General features: G+C 47.4%; 2 protein-coding genes across 3 annotated transcripts in view; both read right to left on the reverse strand.

Moving 5' to 3' along the window:
* The window catches only part of LOC307139813 (NACHT, LRR and PYD domains-containing protein 12-like), a 133,156-nt gene that overhangs the window by 52,856 nt on the left and 57,644 nt on the right, over positions 1 to 22,656 (reverse strand). The window contains exons 9-11 of one of the 2 annotated variants that reach the window (XM_079838920.1): positions 6,395 to 6,568; positions 6,011 to 6,181; positions 5,548 to 5,721 (exon numbers count right to left, since the gene is read on the reverse strand). The exons of the other annotated variant lie outside the window; for it this stretch is intronic. Of the exons in view, the coding sequence (XP_079695046.1) occupies positions 5,548 to 5,721; positions 6,011 to 6,181; positions 6,395 to 6,568 (519 nt within the window). The remainder of the gene's footprint in view (positions 1 to 5,547; positions 5,722 to 6,010; positions 6,182 to 6,394; positions 6,569 to 22,656) is intronic. 2 annotated transcript variants of the gene reach the window in all.
* Positions 1 to 22,656, reverse strand: part of LOC307139811 (uncharacterized protein) — a 283,388-nt gene that overhangs the window by 51,960 nt on the left and 208,772 nt on the right. The gene's annotated exons all lie outside the window — the stretch shown is intronic.

The raw sequence follows: 22,656 nt of genomic DNA on the forward strand, positions 1-22,656 counted from the left end.
AGGAGACGAGGACCAGGAGACAGGACGAGACACTCAGGGTTCGTTGGGGATCAGGTAAGTAGTCAGGTGAGTCCGAGGAAGCAAGCATGTAGGGTCATGTGCAAACGATACCGGACAGTGACTGAGTGTGAGCGTGGTGCTTAAGTGCAGGGTGGTGATTGCAGTGATGATGACGTGCAGGTGTGTGTGCTCAGTATTCAGGTGACAGGGATCGTTGTGGTAGTGAGGGGGTGGAGCCTGGCGTGCATGTAACATTACCCCCCCCTCCACGGCCATCTCCTGAGGGCCGAGGACCCCGACGCCGTGGTGGTCGACCTCTACCCCGCGGTGCCGGTCGATCAGGGCGGGTAGCGTGGAATGTCTCTAGTAGATTCGGATCAAGGATGTCATGCCTGGGTACCCACAATCTTTCTTCAGGGCCGTACCCCTCCCAGTCTACCAGGTACTGTAGTTGACCACCACGACGCCGGGAGTCCAAGATGGCCTGGACCTGATATGCTGCTCCGTCATCAACTAGAAGTGGAGGGGGAGGCTCCGGAGTAACGCCAGGCTCTGGGGAAACAGAAACAGAGGGGTAGTGAGGTTTCAGGAGAGACACGTGGAAAGTGGGGTGAATCCGGTACTGAGGGGGTAGTTGGAGTCTATACGTCACCGGATTGATCTGCTGCAGGATCTCGAAGGGGCTAATGAACCTGGGACTCAACTTCTTGCACTGCAGACGCAGACTGATGTCCCGGGTGGACAGCCAGACCTTCTGTCCCACCTGGAATGTCGGAGCGTCGGAGCGGTGAAGGTTGGCTGTCAACCTGCGTCTGCAGAGTACCCGTTGAAGTTGGTGATGGGCTGAGTCCCAGACCCTCTCACTCTCCCAGAATCAGTAGTCAACCGCAGGAACGTCGGAGGGTTCCCCAGACCAGGGGAAGAGGGGCGGTTGATAGCCGAGTACGCACTGGAAAGGTGTCAGGCCGGTGGTGGATTGTCGCAGTGAGTTCTGTGCATACTCGGCCCATCCTAGGAACTGGTTCCAGGAGTCCTGGTGGCCGTGACAGAAGGTACGGAGGAAACGGCCAATCTCCTGGATCTTTCTTTCCGTCTGCCCGTTCGTCTGAGGATGGTATCCGGACGTGAGGCTGACGGTCACACCTAGGAATGCAAAGAAGGCCTTCCATACCTTAGAAATGAATTGAGGACCTCTGTCAGATACGATATCTTCGGGAATGCCATAATACCGGAAGACGGGGTTAAACATGGCTTCCGCGGTCTCTAGGGCTGTGGGAAGTCCTCGTAGTGGAAGCAGCCGGCAGGACTTCGAGAAGCGATCGACCACTACGAGGATACATGTACAGTTCTCTGAATTGGGCAGGTCTGTGATGAAATCCACCCCTAGGTGTGACCACGGACGGTTGGGAACGGGCAGAGGCAGGAGTTTCCCAGCTGGCAGGTGTCGAGGGCTTTTGGCCATGGCGCATTCCCGGCATCCCCTCACGTACCTTCTGACATCAGCTGGCATGTGTGGCCACCAGAAGCACTGGCGTAGCAGCGAGAGGGTTTCATTGACCCCAGGGTGACCAGTGCCCAGTGATGTATGTGAGGAGTGAATCAGAGGGATGCGTTGTGCTCGAGTGATGTATTGCAAGCCCGGAGGACAGCCCGGCGGCACGTTGGTGGAGGCATTGGTAGAGGGCAGGGTCTCTTCTGACCATGTGATGGGACTGAGGAAGAGCTTCGTGGGGAGAATGGGTTCCTCTTCTTCCTCGGAACGTTCCTCTGGACCGTGGATGCGGGAAAGGGCATCCGCCTTGATGTTCTTGGCCTCTGGCCGGTAGGAAATGTGGAAGTCGAACCTCGTGAAGAAGAGTGCCCAGCGAGCCTGTCGGGGGTCGAGTCGTCTTGCCTCTCGGAGATACCCCAGGTTCTTATGGTCAGTCAGGACCAGGAACGGATGTTTTGAGCCCTCTAGCCAGTGCCTCCACTCCTCCAGTGCGAGCTTGATGGCAAGGAGCTCTCGGTTGCTGATGTCATAGTTAACCTCCGCCGGGCTGAGTTTGCGGGAGAAGAAGGCACATGGATGGAGACGGCTGGGGTTCCCCTGCTGCTGAGAAAGGACCCCACCCACCCCGGTGGTAGAGGAGTCCACCTCCACGACGAAGGGAAGCTCGGGATCAGGATGGACCAGGAGGGGAGCTGTCGTGAAGGTGTCCTTTAGGGTCTGGAAGGCTTGGGTGGCGGATGGGGTCCAGGACAGAGACTTGGGCTTGTTGCGGAGCAGGCTGGTGAGGGGACTGGCGATGGAGCTGTAGTTTTGTATGAAGCGTCGATAGAAATTTGCGAAACCCAGGAAGCGTTGTAGTTCCTTCACGGAGGTGGGAGTTGGCCAAGACCGGATGGCTTCCACCTTCCTCTCATCCATCCGGAGGCCACTGTGATCTATGTTGTACCCGAGGAACTGCACAGTGGGCTGGTGGAATGAGCACTTCTCGGCCTTGAGGTAGAGCTGGTAGTTCCTCAGGCGTTGTAGGACCTCCGCAACGTGACGGCGATGGTCGGCCATGCTCCGGGAGTAGATCAAGATGTCATCTATATATACCAGCACGAACCTGTGGAGACACTCCCGGAGCACCTTGTGGATGAAGTCCTGGAATACGGAGGGGGCGTTGGCGAGTCCATAGGGCATCACTAAGTACTCATAGTGACCAGTGGGAGTGACAAAGGCGGTCTTCCACTCGTCCCCCTCACGTATCTGGATGAGGTTGTAAGCGCTGCGGAGGTCCAACTTCGTGAACACAGTGGCACCACGGAGATGTTCCAGGGCAGCTGGGATGAGAGGAAGGGGGTAACGGAACTTGATGGTGATGTTATTTAATGACCGGTAGTCGATACAAGGCTGCAAGCCTCCGTCCTTCTTTGCCACGAAGAAGAAGCTCGAAGCAGCAGGGGAGGTAGATGGACGGATGTAGCCTTGCTCCAGCGCCTCCTTGATGTACTCCTCCATGGCCTTCTCCTCCAGGAGAGAGAGGGGATAGATCTTCCCTTTGGGCACTGGTTCACCTGGCAGCAGATCGATGGCGCAGTCCCATGGCCGATGGGGAGGCAGCTTGGAGGCCCGTTGGGGACAGAAGACGTCTCTGAAGGGAGCGTAACAGGAGGGGACATCCACCGATCGTCTCTCTACCGGACTCTCGATGGACGTGGCACAGACAGGGAGATCTTGGGGACGCGGAGAGGGACGAATCGGTGGAGATGGGAAGCAGTCCGGGAAGCAGCTGTCGCCCCACTTCAGGACCTCCCCTGTCTTCCAGGAGATGACGGGGTTGTGCTGCTCTAACCACGGGCGCCCTAGGATGATGTCAGCGGTGGATTCCTCCAGAACCAGCAGGTGTAGTCGCTCCATGTGGAGGATTCCGACTTGCACTCCGATGGGGCCCACGGAGCGACTAAATTGCCTCCGACTGAGTGGTCCGCCCGTTAGCGACTGGACCTGGTAGATCGTCGGAGTTGCAGACGTGCGGAGCTTGAGCTGACGGCAGAGGGTTCCCGAGATGAAGTTCCCGGCTGACCCAGAATCGAGGAGGGCAGTAACTGAAAGGGAGATCCCAGCAGCAGTAAGGTTCACAGTTGTGGTGAGTGGCTTCATTTTAGAGAGTGAAGGAATGATTGCACTCACCATGGGTCGAGGAGGACGGACTGGGCATTCTGAGATGTAATGCCCAGGTAGACCGCAGTAGAGACAGAGATTCTGGGTCAGCCGTCTCTGCCGTTCAGCTGACGTCAAGCGGGAGTTCTCCAGTTGCATGGGCTCGGGGTTGGGTTCTGGAGTGCTGACATCACCTGGTCGGCGGAGGAACAATGACGACTGGCCCTGGTGCTCTTCGATGCACGACTGCATACGAGAGGCGAAGCGGATGGAGAGTTGGATGAAGCGTTCTAGCCCGATGGTATCCTCGTTTGCAGCGAGATGCAGCCGCACCCGAGGATCCAGACCCTGTCGGTAGGTCGTAAGCAAGGACTGCTCGTTCCATCCACTAGCAGCAGCGAGGGTTCGAAACTGTAGAGCATACTCATTAACTGTGGAGGTACCTTGTTTCAGATGGTATAACTGTTCTCCGATCGACGAATCCCATGATGGTTTCCCAAAGACCTCCTTAAAGTGAGACAGGAACCCCGACAGGGTCTGGATCACTGGACTGTCTGTGGACCACATGGATTCCGCCCAACGGAGCGCTTTACCGGAGAGTTGAGATGTGATGAACGCTACCTTAGCGCGATCGTTGGGGTACAGGCGCGGCTGCATCTCCAGGACCAGCGAACATTGCAGAAGGAATCCGTTGCAATCCTCCGCCGAACCAGAGAAGGGTGCCGGTCTGGCCATGGGACTGGCGTACTCGGGGGGCGAAGAAGTGGTTGTGTGGATCCCGGAAGTGCTCGCCGGTGAAGGTGCAGGTGCGCTGGTGGGAAGAGCTCGCCGAACGGCGTCGACAAGCTCTTGGAATGGATCCGGGGTGCTCATCCTGGTGCGCTGTGTTGGTCCGGTATTCTGTTACAAACAGAGTAGACACGGATAACAGAGGCAGGTGAAAGCAGAGTTTATTTTGTAACCAGGAAGTGAGCAGGTGCGGTGAGAGTCTGAGTGAGAGTATCTGGTAATGTTGGAATGGTTGGTAATACAATACGTCTTGGGATCTTGAACACAGGAACAATGGATCGAAGGAGACGAGGACCAGGAGACAGGACGAGACGAGGAAACACTCAGGGTTCGTTGGGGATCAGGTAAGTAGTCAGGTGAGTCCGAGGAAGCAAGCATGTAGGGTCATGTGCAAACGATACCGGACAGTGACTAAGTGTGAGCGTGGTGCTTAAGTGCAGGGTGGTGATTGCAGTGATGATGACGTGCAGGTGTGTGTGCTCAGTATTCAGGTGACAGGGATTGTTGTGGTAGTGAGGGGGTGGAGCCTGGCGTGCATGTAACAACAGGCTTATGAATATTTACATATTTAATTGTCCATATTTTAATTGAAGATATGTCATAGCAACACTTCTAATTTTATCTTTTTACTTCTAAATAAAAACCATAACTTTTACTTCACAAATATCAAAACATGAATCCACAAATCCCTCATTAACAAATAGACACAAAAACTTTGGTATTCAACATAATACAATGTCACTGATAAATATTTTCCAGACACAAAATTAGATAAATTAATCTCAAAACCATTTTGGCTGACTAAACCTCACAAACGTTGATATTCAGATGAAATGAAAAAAATTAAAAATAGCGTATCCATTCATCAAAAGTGCTGAGATGAGATTTTGTCTCGTCTATGGTCAGTGGTGGGTCATCTTACCCCGGGGGCATCTTACCCAGACTTACACAATCAGTTCATTGTTTCAAATACTTGAAATGCAATTATTCACTAGTTCAACACTTAATTTATCTGTGACCAATGGCAAAGGCCAGAAGATGCAATGCTACAGTATAAATGCTGTGACTTGAACTAAACAGTGAACTGTAATCACACTGTAACTGTACAGTATAATGACACTAACTGTAGTTTCTCCAGCTGTGATTGTGGGTTCATCAGTAGATCACTGAGGTTTCTCACTCCAGAGTCTCCTAGTTTATTCCTGCTCAGGTCCAGCTCTCTCAGGTGTGATGGGTTTGATTTCAGAGCTGAAGTCACAGCAGAACAATCTTCATCTGTCATATAACAGGAGCTTAACCTGCATTAGGAGAGAGAGAGAGAGAGAGAGAGAGAGAGAGAGAGAGAGAGAAAAGAAAAGAAAAGAAAAGAAAAGAAGTCTTTATTCTGTAAAGTCACATCATCTTCATCAGCAAATAAAACAGACAGAGGAAGTGAGATCATCATCATTTCACCAGATCACAAAATGCTAAAGTGAAAAATGTTGCACAAATATAATGTGAACTCAGGCTCATGTCAGGAAATATTATATCAGCTCCAGTAACATTAGTATTAAGAGTAAAGTAAGATTATAAATGATCAATCCTCACGTCAGTGTGATGAGTTGACAGTGTTTATCCTGCAGTAGAGCAGCGAGCTGATTCGCTCCTGTGTCTCCTAGTTTACGTCCACTCAGATTCAGCTCTCTCAGGAGTAACGGGTTTATACCCACAACTCTATTCACATACTGACAGGCTTCATCTGCAGCAGGACTCAAAAACCTTCAGAAGGGAAGATGAAGCAGATTCAGTTCAGTTCTCAACTAAACCTGCTGTAATGAACACATCCAGCCGTTGGTGTGAGGAAAACCATTTATATGATCTTTGTCTTCAAATCACTGTACACTTTGATGCAACAACAGATCGTACAGCTCATTGTTTTACTGAAATAATATTTATATAATTTATTTAGTAAATTATTTGATCCCGTCTCACCTCAGTCTCTTCAGTTGAGAGTTTGGATCCTGTAGTAAATCATGGAGTTCCTTCACTCCTGATGGTCCAGCATCATTTCCTGTGAGATCCAGCTCTATCAGGTGTGAAGGGTTTAATCTCAGAGCTGAAGCCAGAGCTTTATAACCTTCTTCTGTTACACTGCAGTTAGAGAGTCTACAACAGAGAGGAACATGTTACATTCGGCTGATTAATCAGTTATTCTGAACATCACCAGAACAATATAAATCAATAAAGTGAAGAATGACAACTTAATATTAGGGATGCACCAAATGTTCGGCAACTGAAATTATTTGGCCGAAAATAGCAAAAATAGGCAGAATAAGTGAAAAGACCAAATCAATTTTACCGATCACTGAGGTTTTTGATGACGCGATCAAATATAGCAACCAGTGTGTGTGAGAGAGGCGCGCACACAGGGCCGGCCCGTGGCATAGGCGGAATAGGCAAATGCTAGGGGTGCCACTCATCCATAGGGGCGCCAAAATGTATTACTGATACTATTTTATTAATATTCATTTGAAATATTACCAAATAAAGCGCAAAAAAACGTAACTAAGTCCCCCGCATCTTCCCGGTCCGCCTCATCAATCTCCTCCGCCGAGCTACTTGAAGTGCGTCAGAATAACGCGTGATCAGTTTAACGTTGGGAATTTGTTGTGTCGCGTCGCCTCTCGCCGCATCTAATGTAGACAGGATTGCTTTCATTTTTTAGGGTGCTTGGCCGCTCGCGCCAGGTGTAGACAAGGTGAAAGTTGCCTGATAATTTATGACGGATGGCCGAATTGTAGTGTCATAAAAAACAGAAGCCCTCTGATGCAGGCAAGATAAGGGAAACACTGCAAAAATGTTCTTCTTATTTAGTATTTTTGTCTTGTTTCTAGTCTAAATATCTAAACATTCTTAAACCAAGATGCATTTACTAGATAAGTAAAATTATATTTTTTCTTAAGTGAGTTTATGCTTAAAACAAGCAAAATTATTTGCCAATGGGGTGAGAAAAATAATCTTGTTTCTGATTGAAATCTTGTTTCTTGTTTCTGTCCCAAACAGAAATAAGATAATTTTTCTCACCCCATTTGGCAGATAATTGTACTAGTTTTAAGCTAAAACTCACTTCATTTTGATTTTTTCCACTAGAAAACAAGGAAAAAATTATCTAATGTCATTTTACTAGTAAATACATCTTGATTTAAGAATTTTTTGATGTATGGACTGGACACAAGAAAAAATTACTAAATAAGAAGAGCATTTTTTGCAGTGTAAAGACAAAGGTAAAGTGATGTAAGGAATGAACAGTTTATTTAATTGCAGAGTAGTAAAATATTAATGTACGCTAATTAATTCCAGTTTTGCCTTAAACTATATGCAAGCAGCTGTTTATAACTGCAAGACAGTGTATTTTGTCAAAAAAAATCATATCTGTTTTTTTAAACGCATGTAATATCACTTTTTTAATAGCCTAATGTTTTTACTCTACAGTTGTGCAGTTTTAAGGGGACATTAAAATGTATTTGCCGAAATTACTGTAACATTAATGATTCAATCAGTCGTCTGGCAGGAAGGCCAAAGTCTGAACACCTCACAGCCCTCATGACTTTTCTAATCAAATCATACTTAAACAAAGGGCCTGTGTGTTGATGTAATCATCTACGCTGATTAGATCCGAGGCGTCATCGTGTAGCCGCAAGAGATTGGAGCGTTGAACTCTTTGGGCGTCGGCCATCCCCTCTATAAGAACAGGAGCGACCATCAACTCTTTGCATTTTCGCCACCACAAGGAACGGACCTCTTGGCATTTCGCCATGGAGGGGAAGACCAACCCTGGTCTTCCCAACCCTGAGAGAAGGCCTCCCCGCACGGAGAGAGAAACCGGCAGACTTCTGGAGCGACTTTCCTAAACTTCAAAGAAGTTTTCCTGGGACCCGCAAATCTGTAGCGAACTTCCCTGACGATTCGAACTCAGACACTTACACGAGAAGCCGTAGTAATGCAAGTATTCTATTTCACCATCAAACTGCTTGGAAAAGGTTGTCTGAATTATTCCCGTTCACGGGACTATGAATTTCTTGAGGGCTCTTGTGAAATTGCTGCGAAGCTGTCTCTCTCTCTCTCTCTGTCTTTCTCTCTCTCTCTCTCTCCCTTGTTAATTCTCTCTTCCCATCATTCTTCTTCCCTTTATATTATTTGTTAAGTTTCAAGTTTCCTTATTTGTACCATATTGTTTGTTTTCTCCTACATATATATGCATATTTCCCCCGTATGAATCGTAGCTTTGTAAACTGTAGTTGTTTTATTAAAACCCAATGATTGCACTGAAGTGAATCCGTATTGTTTTGCTCACAAATATCAAAGTCAATGAGACGTAAGATTTTAGCTACCCATTTAAGCTTGATTTTCTTGTATTACTACTTCAGTGATACAAATTGTACAAACATAAGAGATATTATTTGTCCTGATCAAGCAGATTAATGTTTCTTAAGGTTTGTAAGATTGATAATTGATGAAGAAATCAATTTGGATAAAGGTTACTTTTAAATGATTAAAGGTTCCGTTATACGTTGATATTGTTTGTACAACAAGCAAATCATATTCATAGACTCATGAATATTTATACCATTTGAATTAATTATTCCCCGAAACTCATTGTTGTTACATTAGTAATGATGTTTATATACAGGTTTATTTAAAATAGCATCATTTTATGTAAATTTCACATTAAATATCTAAATTTCTCAGTTTAATTCATGGTGAAAACATGAATGTGCATATTAGTGGAAGTTTGCTGCCATCTACTGGAAAACAAACACTTTTGCTAGTTCTCAATAGTTTGTGCATGAATGCTAGATGCAATTACTTGTTATTTGTGTTTAGGCTGTTATGTGGCGTAGGTGCTATTTTTGTATAGTTTAACTATCACCAGCCTTTAAAAAAAAATGTAATAATAATAATATCATGAACATAATGATGTGGTAGAATGGACTGGACATCATATAAAACAACAACAATAAAAATTAAAAAACATCCATGCATTAAAAAAAATAAAACAGTACCAGTGTTTCCGCAACTTAGACTGAAAACATGTTGTGCTAAACCTTGATACAAGGGGCACCAAGTAAAATCTTGCCTAGGGCAGCAAATTGGTCAGGGCCGGCCCTGCACGCACACTTCTAAATGCAGCAATGCAGCAAACATGTCGGAAGTGTGAAAGCATTATAAGCCTTGTCTATACTTTCGTCTGGCTCCGCAGTGCGAGCCTCTGCTGATTGTGCATGCACCTCGTCCGCTTGGCACTCTGCGATGACGTCATTTTCGTCGTGCGCACCCTCGTGCTCATGTGGACCTATTTTTTACAGTCTATGGTGTGGAGTCGGACGCGTCGAGTATAAACAAGGCTTAAAGAAGGCTTTAAAGTGTCTGAGAAAGACGCAGAAATGGCCGCAGACACTGTTCTGTCGAATTGTCTGACTACCCTCAAATGCAAGTTTTTATTCAGTGCTGAGTTATACAGGCTTGTAAAACCTCTCATAAACAAACAAACTAAATTTTATTATGATTTGATTATGTTACCTGAAGGCAGGGGCAAGTATTTGAAACAATAAACTGATTGTGTAGGTCTGGGTAAGATGCCCCCCGGGGTAAGATGACCAACCACCACCTTCATTTTTTTCTCCTGACCATAGACGAGACAAAATCTCATCTCAGCACTTTTGATGAATGGCTAATTTATCTAATTTTGTGTCTGGAAAATATTTCAGTATATCAGTGACATCGTATTATGTTGAATATAGGGGCGATTCTAGGATTTTTTCAAATGGGGGGCACAAGAGGGGCCACAATTAATACAGATGGGGCCAATCTTATGTTGTGTTTTTATTTGTAGAACTGTAGATAGCCAAATAATTTAAAGTTCAGCAAGCTTAAAAATCGGTGATGAACATAATACATTTAAAGTGTCTGAGAAAGACGCAGAAATGGCCGCAGACACTGTTCTGCTGAATTTTCTGACCACCCTCAAATGGTATTCAGTATTTCCCATAGGATTTAGTGAAACTGTGGGTGGATTTCTGTCCCTCTAGGGGGGTTGGGGGGGCATGCACCCTGGAGGAAAATTTGTGCATTTAATGTTAAATTCATTAATCTGGTGCACTTTGAGAGTTCAAAATTAAGATCTCCAACCCATATTCAGTGTACAAATTGAGCGAAGAAAAAGTCTTGACTTCAAGCTTTGACTTGAACCTCAACATTAAAGGTGACTCTTACACTCCATAGTAATAATAATAATAATAATAGTTATAATATTAATCATATGACGGTAATAGCCATGTATTGTAAAACAAATGAACTGGAAACAAATGTGTGAGCTTTTATTTTGATGTAAACTGCAGTCGAGCATGTATTTTGGTGGAAAACGTGTTTACAAACGCTCATTACAAATCTAAAATGTGGTAATCGTCAACAATGCAGATGTGAATATAATAGGTAACTGTTGGTGCCCGCTACGTTCCCAAATGCACGCTAAACTCAGCACATGCACAGATGGAGATCACCGCGTTCATTCACTGTGAACCGAGACGCCGATTGATCCTTACAAATCCTCACAACCTTATACATGGGCAGAACAAAAAGACCAGGTTTAAAAAATATATATAGAACAGCCTTATTTATAGCCTACAAATACAGAATTATATGAATCATGTATTTAATAAATAGCCTACACAGTTAATTAATTAATAGGCTATAACTTTATAAACTAAACAATAATAATACAAATATTTTATATGTAAAATTATAATGTATGATTTTTTGTTTTGTTTTGAGAATGTTTCAAAGGACGTTTTGTCACTTCTCTTCAGAGAAAACACAGGCCTACACACACTAAATTTAATTTGAGACTCATTTCTTTCACTTTGCTTGACCAGCTGGAAAATTCTAAACTAAATAGCCTACGTGTAAAAGGTTTAAAGCAAAGTTTTTAAAAGAAAAATGACAGTTAAATTAAAGTTTGACATTGGTCACATTATTTAAACTACATATTAATGATTAATAACAAGGTTAATAACTAATGTGGATCTAAGGACAGTCATAAAACACAAGTTACATATACAAAATATCTTCATAATCTCTAGATATTAGTCAAATTATCCATAAGAAACAGCCCATACCTATACCGAGGTTACATGTGGGTGAATAAAGTTTGAGGTTGTGGCGGTCATGTTCGGGCTACAAATTGTGCGTATACTCGAGTCGTACACCACATTTCTTTTTATAAATCCATTTCAAAGTGTTTATATCCAAACGAACAGCATTCGTAGATTCTCTTCTACCCCTGTATTGTTCTGTGCTTGCACAGCGTGGTAACACTTTAGAATAATGGTCCGTCATTAATAGGTAACTATGCAGGAAGTAATGCAGGACTAATGAGTAGTACTACATTAACACTTCAGCTACTACTATTAACTAATATAGAAACAAGCTTAACTAATCAGTAAATAATATCAAATGTAGGACTAAGATAGTTCCTTATTAGGTAATCGATAATTACTGAAGGGGATTGGCATCACTAAGAACTAATAGGTAACTATGACAAATTATAAAGAATTTCTAATTAATTACTAATCACAACATTAACGTGTCTGAGATGTGAGAAATTGTCTTTTTTTACCCTCAATGTGGTCATAAAATGCAACACTAACTACTCAAGTGTTACCTAGTCACTATGCAGGAACTACTAGTGACCTGGACCATTATTTTAAAGTGAAAAAGTTTTTCACTTTAAAATAATGGTCCAGATCACTAGTACTTCTTAAAGATTGTCCTTCTTTACTCTGAATAAAGTCATGAAAAGCATCAGTAATTACTCAAGGGTTACCTAGTCACTCTTCAAGGACTACTAGTGATCTGGACCATAATGTTAAAGTGAAAAAACAACTTTTTCACTTTAAATAATGGTCCAGATCACTAGTAGTTCCTGTATAGTGACTAGAGCCGCGTTTCCACCGTAATTACCGGGAACAATTTGTACTAGGAACTTTTTTTACAGGAACTCCCCCCAGACCTGCTACTGTCTGCTTTTCCACTGCGGTCTAAAGTACCGTGAAGATTAGGCAAATTAGGACTGTGCGCGGCTGCTCCTCCCAGACAGCAACAGACAGTAATAATTTTTACGCGACACTGTCTGCAACAATAACAAGTATGGAGGAGATGCAAGCAGCGCTGCTTTTGCTGGTTATGTATTGGTTTACTAAAGAGGTCATTAACAAAACTGCGGAATGGAGACGAGCACTGATACAAAAGCTTATTCTGAAAGCTTGTAAAGCTAGATTTAAAATAAGACAGCATATGTTATTATCAGCTATTACGGACATTGACCGTGCGATTGCTGAGACGAACGCGCACCATCGGACAGAAAGAGCAAGACTGATATTTACTGAACGCAGAACGATCCTCGCAAAAGACTTTTAAAAATGCCGGTTGAAATAAAATGCTGCGTTAGCTCAACCAATCAGCATGTTCAGCGCCCAAGCCCCACCCCCGAAAGTTCCCGAACTTTGAAAAAGTACTACCTCAGGAGCAGGGCCATTTGGAGGGGGAAATATTTACCCGGATCTTCATTTAGACTCCCGTTCCTGCGGTCGAAACACACGAGTACCACCCCAAAGTTCCTAGTTCCTGGGGAAAGTTCCTGCGGTGGAAACGCGGCTTAGGTAACCCTTGAGTAATTAGTGATGCATTTTATGAATTTATTCAAAGTAAAAAAGATGATTGATTACGTCTGGGACACACAATAATGTTCTTTATAATTTGTCAGTTAGTTAATAGTTATTAATGAGGCTAATCTCATTCAGTAAGTATTGATTACTTAAAGGGTTAGTTAACCCAAAAATGAAAATTCTGTCATTAATTACTTACCCTCATGTCGTTCGAGACCTGTAAGACCTCCATTCATCTTCGGAACTCAAATTAGGATATTTTAGTTGAAATCCGATGGCTCAGAAAGGCAGTGGTTCTACAATAACTTTATGAAGCGACAAGAATAGTTTTTGTGTGCCAAAAAAACCTAAATAACGACTTATATAGTGATGACCGATTTCAAAACACTGCATCATGAAGCTTCGAAGCGTAGTGAATCAGTGAGTCGATTCAGCGGTTTGAAATCGGTCATCACTATATAAATCGTTATTTAGGGGTTTTTTTGCACACAAAAACGTCTCGGTTACGTATGTAACCCTCGTTCCCTAAAGGAGGGAACGGAGACGTACGTCGGAACTGACCGACGAATTGGGATCTGTTTCCAGAGACCGACCTACTTCGAGTGATTAAAACGAGCCAATGGACATTGGCATGCGGTTCACACATTTCACGCACCGCCCCGCAGCGCGGGTATAAATACGGAAGTGGAATACCGCATCATTGCTTTTCAACTGAGGAGCCGAGATAAGTGAATCGGCCTTCAGCTGAAGCACAGCACCTGGCGACGGGACGTACGTCTCCGTTCCCTCCTTCAGGGAACGAGGGTTACATACGTAACCGAGACGTTCCCTTTCAGTCGGTCACGTTCGACGTATGTCGGAACTGACCGACGAATTGGGATCCCTACCAACACGCCAGGAGGCTGGCCCTTCCAGCGTCCTGCCTGAGCTCGCTGGACCACTACTATGTTAGAGTGGGAGTCAGGGCTCCGGGCAGGGAAGGACAGTCACTGCTGTTCCTGCAAGACCCACTCAGCGTGACTATTGGATAACGCTGGGAAAGCGTGCCCGTCTCGGGAGATGGTACGCTGCGGACCACATCCTTCAATGGAAGGAGAGGTGGAATACACATAAGGACTAACCTAACAGGGTAGTGCAACAAATGGCAGTCTCTGGGGTGGACCCAACCTGGTTCCAGGGGGGGAAGAACACAGCCAGAGACGACAGAGGAAGCTCTGTCGAGGGAAAGACACGGGGCTAGCCGAGTAGGGTAGCTGGTACCGTGGAAAATACACATATGGGGTAGCCTAGAGGGGACCGCAACATATGGAACCCAGCCTACACACACGTTCCACAAGCATACGGGTGCAGGCCTAGCATCAGACGGCCGCCACGTCTGACACCGAAGGGGTGACGGAGGAACTCACAGGGTTAGCCTTTTCCGGGGAACACAACTGGAGCAGAATAGATGCACGTATCCGGCCTAGAGGGCGGGAGTGGCACATGCAAGCTGACACTAGAACGGGCACTTAGCGCTGCTGGCCACTGGGGGCGAGAAAGCGGGAAGATACCGGCTCTACACGGAGGCTATAAAATCTAGCGAACGTGTTAGGTGTCGCCCAGCCCGCAGCTCTACATATATCTGACAGCGAGGCGCCTTGAGCCAACGCCCAGGAAGAAGCAACACTCCTTGTTGAGTGTGCTCGCAACCCGAACGGGCAAGGTACGTCTTGGGACCGGTAAGCCAAGACAATGGCATCCAATATCCAGTGGGCCAACCTCTGCTTGGAGACAGCCTTTCCCTTCTGCTGGCCTCCGTAACAGATGAAGAGCTGCTGTGAGGATCTGAAGCTCTGAGTCCGGTCAACGTAAGCGCGAAGAGCGCGGACGGGACATAACAAAGCTAGGGCTGGGTCTGCCTCCTCCGAAGGCAGCGCTTGCAGGTTCACCACCTGGTCCCGAAAGGGAGTGGTAGGAACCTTGGGCATGTATCCAGGCCGGGGTCTCAGGACAACGTGAGAGTTGGCCGGCCCGAATTCTAGGCACGATTCGTCGACCGAGAGTGCATGCAGGTCCCCTACCCTCTTGATTGAAGCCAATGCAATCAGGAGAACTGTCTTCATGGACAGGATTTTTAGCTCAACAGACTGCAAAGGTTCAAATGGAGGACCCTGAAGTGCTCTGAGCACCAGGGCTAAGTCCCAAGAGGGTAACGAGGTAAAACGAGGAGGATTTAGTCTCCTCGCACCTCTGAGGAACCTGACGATTAAGTCGTGCTTACCTAAGGATTTACCGTCTACTGCATCGTGATACGCCGCTATTGCTGCGACGTACACTTTGAGGGTGGAGGGAGACAGCCTTCGATCCAACCCATCCTGCAGGAAGGAAGCACAACGTTAATCGAACACTTTCGGGGGTCTTCCGGGCGGGAAGAGCACCACTCAACGAACAGGTTCCACTTCAGAGAGTAGAGGCGCCTCATAGAGGGGGCTCTAGCTGAAGCGATGGTGTCTACCACTGCTTGTGGTAGGCCACCTAGAACCTCCGCGTCCCGTCCAGGGACCAGACATGGAGATTCCAGAGGTCTGGACGCGGGTGCCATAGAGTGCCCCGCCCCTGAGAAAGCAGGTCCTTCCTCAGGGGGATCGGCCAGGGAGGGGCTGTCGCGAGGAGTGTGAGTTCTGGGAACTAGGTCCGGTTGGGCCAGTAGGGTGCAACTAACAAGACCTGCTCCTCGTCCTCCCTGACCTTGCACAGTGTCTGTGCGAGAAGGCTCACTGGGGGGGAACGCATACTTGCGTAGGTCCCGGGGGCCAGCTGTGCGCCAGTGCATCTATGCCTAAGGTACCTCCGGTCAGGGAGTAGTACCACTGGCAATGGGTCGAGTCCGGAGAAGCGAACAGGTCTACCTGTGCAACTCCGAAGTGGTCCCATATCAGCTGGACGCTCCGGGGGTGGAGTCGCCATTCGCCCGGAGGTGTCGACTAGCGAGAGAGCTCGTCTGCTATCTGGTTCAGCGCACCTGGGATGTGAATGGCACGAAGTGACCTCACAAACTTCTGACTCCACAGGAGGAGATGGCGGGCAAGCCGGAGCATGCAACGGGAGCGTAGACCACCCTGACGGTTGATGTACGCAACGGCCGCAGTGCTGTCCGAACGGACCAGTACGTGCTTGCCCCGAAGCGGTTTCTTGAACCGGGCCAGGGCAAGACGTACCGCCAGTAACTCTAGGCAATTGATATGCCAACGCAGTTGGGGCCCCGTCCACAGACCCGAAGCTGCGTGCCCGTTGTACGTGGCCCTCCAGCTCGTGGATGAGGCATCCGTGAAGACCACAGCATGCCTCGACACCTGTTCTAGGGACTCTCCGGCCCGGAGAAACGAGGGGTCTGACCACGGACTGAAGGTTTGGCGACAGTAAGGAGTAACTAGGACCCGGTACTGACCGCTCTGCCACGCCCATCTCGGGACTCGGTCGTGCAACCAGCGTTGAAGTGGTCTCATATGAAGCAATCCGAGCGGCATTACCGCGGCTGCAGATGCCATATGCCCCAGGAGCCTCTGAAATAATTTCAGTGGGACCGCTGTCCTGCCTTTGAATGTATTCAAGCAGTTCAACACTGACCGGACGCGCTCTGGAGTGAGGCGCGCTGTCCGGCTGACCGAATCCAGCTCCATACCGAGATAAGAGATCCTCTGCGCGGGGCAGAGTTTGCTCTTCTCCCGGTTGACCCGAAGTCACAACAGGCTGAGGTGACTGAGCACCATGTCCCTGTGTTCGCACAACTGCTCCCGAGACTGGGCGAGTATGAGCCAGTCGTCGAGATAGTCGAGTAAGCGAACGCCGCGTTCTCTGAGCGGAACAATGGCTGCCTCGACGACCTTCGTGAAGACGCGAGGCAACAGGGACAGCCCGAAGGGCAAGACTTTGTACTGATATGCCCTCCCCTCGAACGCAAAGCGAGGAACGGTCTGTGTCGAGGAAGGATAGAGACATGAAAGTACGCGTCCTTCAGGTCGATCGCTGCGAACCAATCTTGGGGACGGATGCATTGGAAAATGCGTTTCTGCGTTAACATTTTGAACGGAAGCTTGTGCAGGGCCCGATTCAGAATGCGCAGGTCCAAGATTGGCCTTAACCCACCCCCTTTCTTGGGTACAATGAAGTAGGGGCTGTAGAACCCCGACCTCATATCGGCAGGAGGAACCGGCTCGACCGCGCCCTTCGCCAGCAGGACATCGATCTCGGACCGCAAGACATGGGCATCGCTGCTCCGCACGGAGGTGAAGAGGATGCCCCTGTACTTGGGAGGCCGGCGTGCGAATTGAATCGCATAGCCGAGTCTGATGGTACGGATGAGCCAGCGAGACGGCCTGGGGAGACCTAGCCAGGCCCCCAGAGACCGAACTAGCGGGATCAACGGCACCACAGACGTACCCGGGGTGAGGCAGCGAGGTGGAGTATTCAGACCCGACTCGGGAGGCTCGGAGGCGGCCCGGAGTGTTGCCTGAATACTCCAGGTGGGGCAGAGAGTGGGTGAGAAGGCCCGGGGGCGTCCTTGGTGCCCAATCTGCTGCCCCCTGGCGAGGGGTGAGAGGGGAGGAAAGGAGTGGCAAGGCCCGGGGGCGTCGCACACTGCCAGCCTGTCCCTCTCTGGGCTCAGGGAGGGAAGAACTGCTCTGAGAATGTGGGTACCGCTGGACTCCGGGGAGCCAGCGGCAGGACCGAAACCAAAAAAATATTCTCCCCCCGGTCCTCCTCCGGGGGAGGGTGGGGTGCGGACACCATCTCCCCGAGCAATTCCTCTCTCGCTGGGCTGCCCGTTTCAGGGTCGCTTGCCCTTGTGCTTGCTAGCAGGCTCGCGGGACCCTGGACGGGTTGGGCACCTCCCTTGCGCCCGGCCACCTGCTGCCTGGGTGGAGGCGGACGCAGGGTGGCGCCCTCGGCGACAAGCAGATGGAGGTGCTGCGGCCGACGACTGGATTTTAGCCACCTCCGTCTGCTTCTGGGCCACCAAGAACTGCTGGGCGAAGTTCTCGTTGGCGTCGCCGAAGAGGCCAGCCTGACAGACAGGGGCGATGAGGAACTGAACTTCGTCGGGCTCACGCATATCTGCCAGGTTTAGCCCCAGCTTCCTGGACCACTGGTGTGGACATCGCCTGACCCAGGGAGCGTGCAGTGACTTTCGTCACTCCGGAGAGCGAGGTCCATCACCGCACGCAGTTCCTGCATAACCCCTGGGTCGGGACTACCCTCATGCATGCAGGACAGAGGGCAGTGAGAGAGGGAAAAACTTATACAGGTTATGGCCCTTTTGGTGTTCCATATTTTGACACCAAATAGTTCCATGCTGTTAAATTTTTCCAATGCACATCCGGGCAGCCACCCCGGAAAGCATTGCTGTCAACTCTGAATCTGATTCAGCATGAGCACACACAATTATAGTGGGAAACTCAGCATTATCATTTCCAGCGCATAACAGCCCTCTCTCCGATGCAGCAATTGACATCAGTCCTCCGCCAGAGCGCCAAATGAAACGCTAGATCCCTCTTTTTTTTTTTTTTTTTTTTAAAAGGACCAGCAATCCCATCTGTAAGCTACCAGCAGGCATGTGAGACAATGAGCGTGGCCGTCAGACTTGACGGCACACGGCGCGCTGAACAATCCAGCCCCTATGAAAGAGCAAGGTGAACAACGCGCCGACGTGGTCATGTTCTCGTGAGAGAACATGAACCACCCACAAATAAAGTCTCAGCACGCTCGTGATGCGATAGAGGAGTGGGGGCCCGAAGAGATGTACTCGGCGGGGAAGCCCCACTGTAATCCTTAGGTCACCAGCGCTTATTAGCCAAAGTAATCCTTTTCTGGAGCCCCAGAAAAGAAACTAGATCGGGGAATAAGTGAAGGGACTCAACCCCGTTTGAGGTTTCATAGTCTCGACCGCGCATCAGAGCGCCGAGTGACGCGCTGGGTTGCCGTGACAACCCCCGCTATCAGCCGGCGCGAGACGGCACACGGCGCGCTGAACGCTCAGCCCTCACGAGAAAGGTGAGACGAACAACGCGCCGACGTGACCATGCTCTCCTGAGAGAGCATGGATCACCCACGAAAGCAATCTCACATGTTTATATGCGAGAGAGATCGTGGCCGTCAAATGAGGACAGGAAACAACTGCATCCAGAAACACACGGTTTGAGTGACATCTTGAAAAAGACGCAGGTCAAACCGTGTTGCTCTTTTAGAAGGAAATGCTCTTTTAGAAGTGCTGAAGCACTCAGGGAGATGGCCGCGGCTCACAGCAGTCCGATTGCAAGCCTGCGTGTGAGCACTCAAAGAACGGAAACGCCCAGCCAACCAACACAGGAACAAGTGTATGTTGCAGCGGCCACTCGCTGACTCGCGCCATCACACCAGCACCCAGGTAAGAGAGCGATCCTCCTCGAGACTCGTCTAAACACTCTTCGTAGAAACAGCTTGATACAGCAAACCGTTCGGCTCCGAAGTTAAAAAGCAATGATGCGGTATTCCACTTCCGTATTTATACCCGCGCTGCGGGGCGGTGCGTGGAATGTGTGAACCGCATGCCAATGTCCATTGGCTCGTTTTAATCACTCGAAGTAGGTCGGTCTCTGGAAACAGATCCCAATTCGTCGGTCAGTTCCGACGTACGTTGAACGTGACCGACTGAAAGGGAACTATTCTCGTCGCTTTATAAAGTTATTTTAGAACCACTGTAGTGAGATGGACTTTGTAACGACGTCTTTAGTGTCTTTTATGGGTCTTGAGAGTGTAAGGTGCATTATGCTAATGGAGGCCTTTCAGAGCCATCAGATTTCAACTAAAATATCTTCATTTGTGTTCCGAAGATGAACGGAGGTCTTACGGGTGTCGAACGACATGAGGGTAAGTAATTAATGACAGAATTTTCATTTTTGGGTTAACTAACCCTTTAACAATGTACTATCTCCTAAATTCGTTATTAACTACTGATTAGTTAAAGGGGGGGGGGGGTGAAATGCTGTTTCATGCATACTGAGTTTTTTACACTGGTAAAGACTTGGATTCCCATGCTAAACATGAACAAAGTTTCAAAAATTAAGTTGGACGTTTGATGGAATATTTCTGTGCCAAAAATACTCCTTCCGGTTTCTCACAAGTTTCAGAAAGTTTTTGCGAGTATGGGTCTGTGTGACATCAAATGGGGCGGAATTTCCTTATACGGGTCCTAAGGGCACTTCTTCCAGAAGGGCGCGCGCACCTGTAGACCAGAGCGTAGACCAGAGCGAGAGAGCGAAAGCAGTACGCCCATCAATGCGCTTTGCCTGCCTGCGCTGCAGTCACAGGACTTCACGACATCAACAATGTCACCAAAGATGTGTGTTTTTGGTTGTCAGGGCAAGACAACCCTGTACAGCTTTCCAAAGAAACCAGCGTTAATGGGAGAGTGGATGGAGTTTGTTTTTCCGGAGCAGCAACGGAGTTGTAAAAGTGTTTTGTTTGTTCCCCTGCATTTTGGCGACGATTGTTAAATAAACAAGGCCCAGTTCAACGCCGGATTTGTAGCTCGCCTAATGCTGAAAGATGGAGCAGTCCCAGCGATTAAGGTTCACGGTCGTGACTCGTGTTTTGGAAGCAGGCGGTGAGTAAAACTGCTTCAAATGTCTTTTTGTTGTTAGCTATCAACTCGTTCATTCAAATGCGCTACTATTCCATTGTTTTTCTATGTGAACACGCACTAGTCTGACGTGCAAAGCCGTTTTGCTTGCTACTGCTAACATTAAATGACATACTAGTAATAGTCCATAAACCAAATTATATCCTCATAAACCATAAGTAAATGCACATAAATGTTGTAAAACTCGCGCATGACAAACCGCTAAGCAAGTAGGCTATTTAAGTTACAGTTACAGTACATACCATTGAGACGTCCTGCTGTAGTCGTCGCTGCTGCTTCTCCTGTTCAATTTCAGCCTCTAGATCTGATTCTGGATCATATATGTATGGCTAAATCTGATTGATTTCCATGGTTTATTTAAGATGACGTTTTTTTCCTCACGTTTAAGGATGTCACAGCTTTCAGATGCTCTCAATGCAATAGCTCCGCGCTCATGACTCTTTAGCCCTGCCCACACGATACGCTCGCAGCCATTTTTTTTCGGAAAGACTCGGTACAGCTTATCTTTCTTTTATAAATATAATAAAACTAAAGACTTTTCAGAGATATGAAGGATGCAATACTACTCTATAGATAATCAAGATTGACATGAGATTGACTGAAAGCGTTTCACCCCCCTCCCCCCTTTAATCTTTTTTCTATATTAGTTAATATTAGTAGCTGAAGTGTTAATGTAGTACTACTCATTAGTCCTGCATTACTTCCTGCATAGTTACCTATTAATGACGGACCATTATTCTAAAGTGCTACCCACAGCGTCGTGCAGCCGTGTAAACTCTGATCAGAGGCACAGATGCCGCTGCTTCCATGGCTTGCCGTTTGTAGCCTATATTAGTCCAATGTCATAATGATTAAAAAAAAAAGATTAAAAAAAAGAAAGAAAGTTTAATTACAATATTATAAAGTCATTATCGAGTCATGTGGTTTGAGATTTTTTCTCAAGTCAAGTAGCCTAATTTTCTTAATTTATTAGAAATCTTTAAATTCGCAAGTGAGGTCACGTATCTTCCTGTTAAAGTGTGGAAGGTGAGATAATCATACGATTTGCTTCAGCCTCTCGCTTGCAATATAACTTGCAGTAAACCCTGCTTGTGTTATTATGTAGCTAGTATTATATTCAGCCAAACAGATCATTGTAATGATTAGCATTATCTTGGTCTATCACTGCATGAAAAGTGGGATTTTCGTCAGTATGTGACACTGTAGATTGCCGTGGAACTTCAGGTTTACGACTGTGCACGGCAATTTGCAGGCAACACCGAAAACTGCCGGAAATTGATGGAAATTGACGTGGGCCTCCCATTTTTTTTTTCTCCCAAACTCCATTTTTGAAATAGCGCTTTCTGTGGTCAAAATACTGTGTATGACACAGTTCAGTGTTGCAATGTTCACAGAAGCGCCGAGGTCGTTTCTTCAGTCTTGGGACTTCCATCTTTCAACTGACAGCACACCGTGTTGATATCACACAGAATTTAATATGCACACCGCTTGCTCATAGGTATGCGAGTAGTCTTGCGAGATATTCCTTATAACAATGACCTCGCATGTGATTGGAGGAGCACGACGAGCTTCTCGCCCTCGTCAAATCATGTGCGAGGTCATGGCCATGACGCGTACAAGACGTGAAGACGAGCTTTGAACAGACGTGTTTTGGACGTTTTTTTTTTTTTTTACATTTCCTGTGTTTTTGCTGCTTTGCTTTTTTCGTGATCAACAATGACAGGACGCCGTCTCGCCTTCAGCTCCCCTTCAACTCCTCTGCATGGACGCGACCAACTTTTTCGACTAATTTTCAGGAGGCTCTCCGGCGTCTTCACAACTCTGAGGCAAACTGCAGGCGCTATGAACCAGAGCATGGGTAATGTAACGTTACG

Source organism: Gobio gobio, assembly GCF_949357685.1.
Source record: "Gobio gobio genome assembly, chromosome: 16".
In the NCBI taxonomy this organism is placed as follows: domain Eukaryota; kingdom Metazoa; phylum Chordata; class Actinopteri; order Cypriniformes; family Gobionidae; genus Gobio; species Gobio gobio.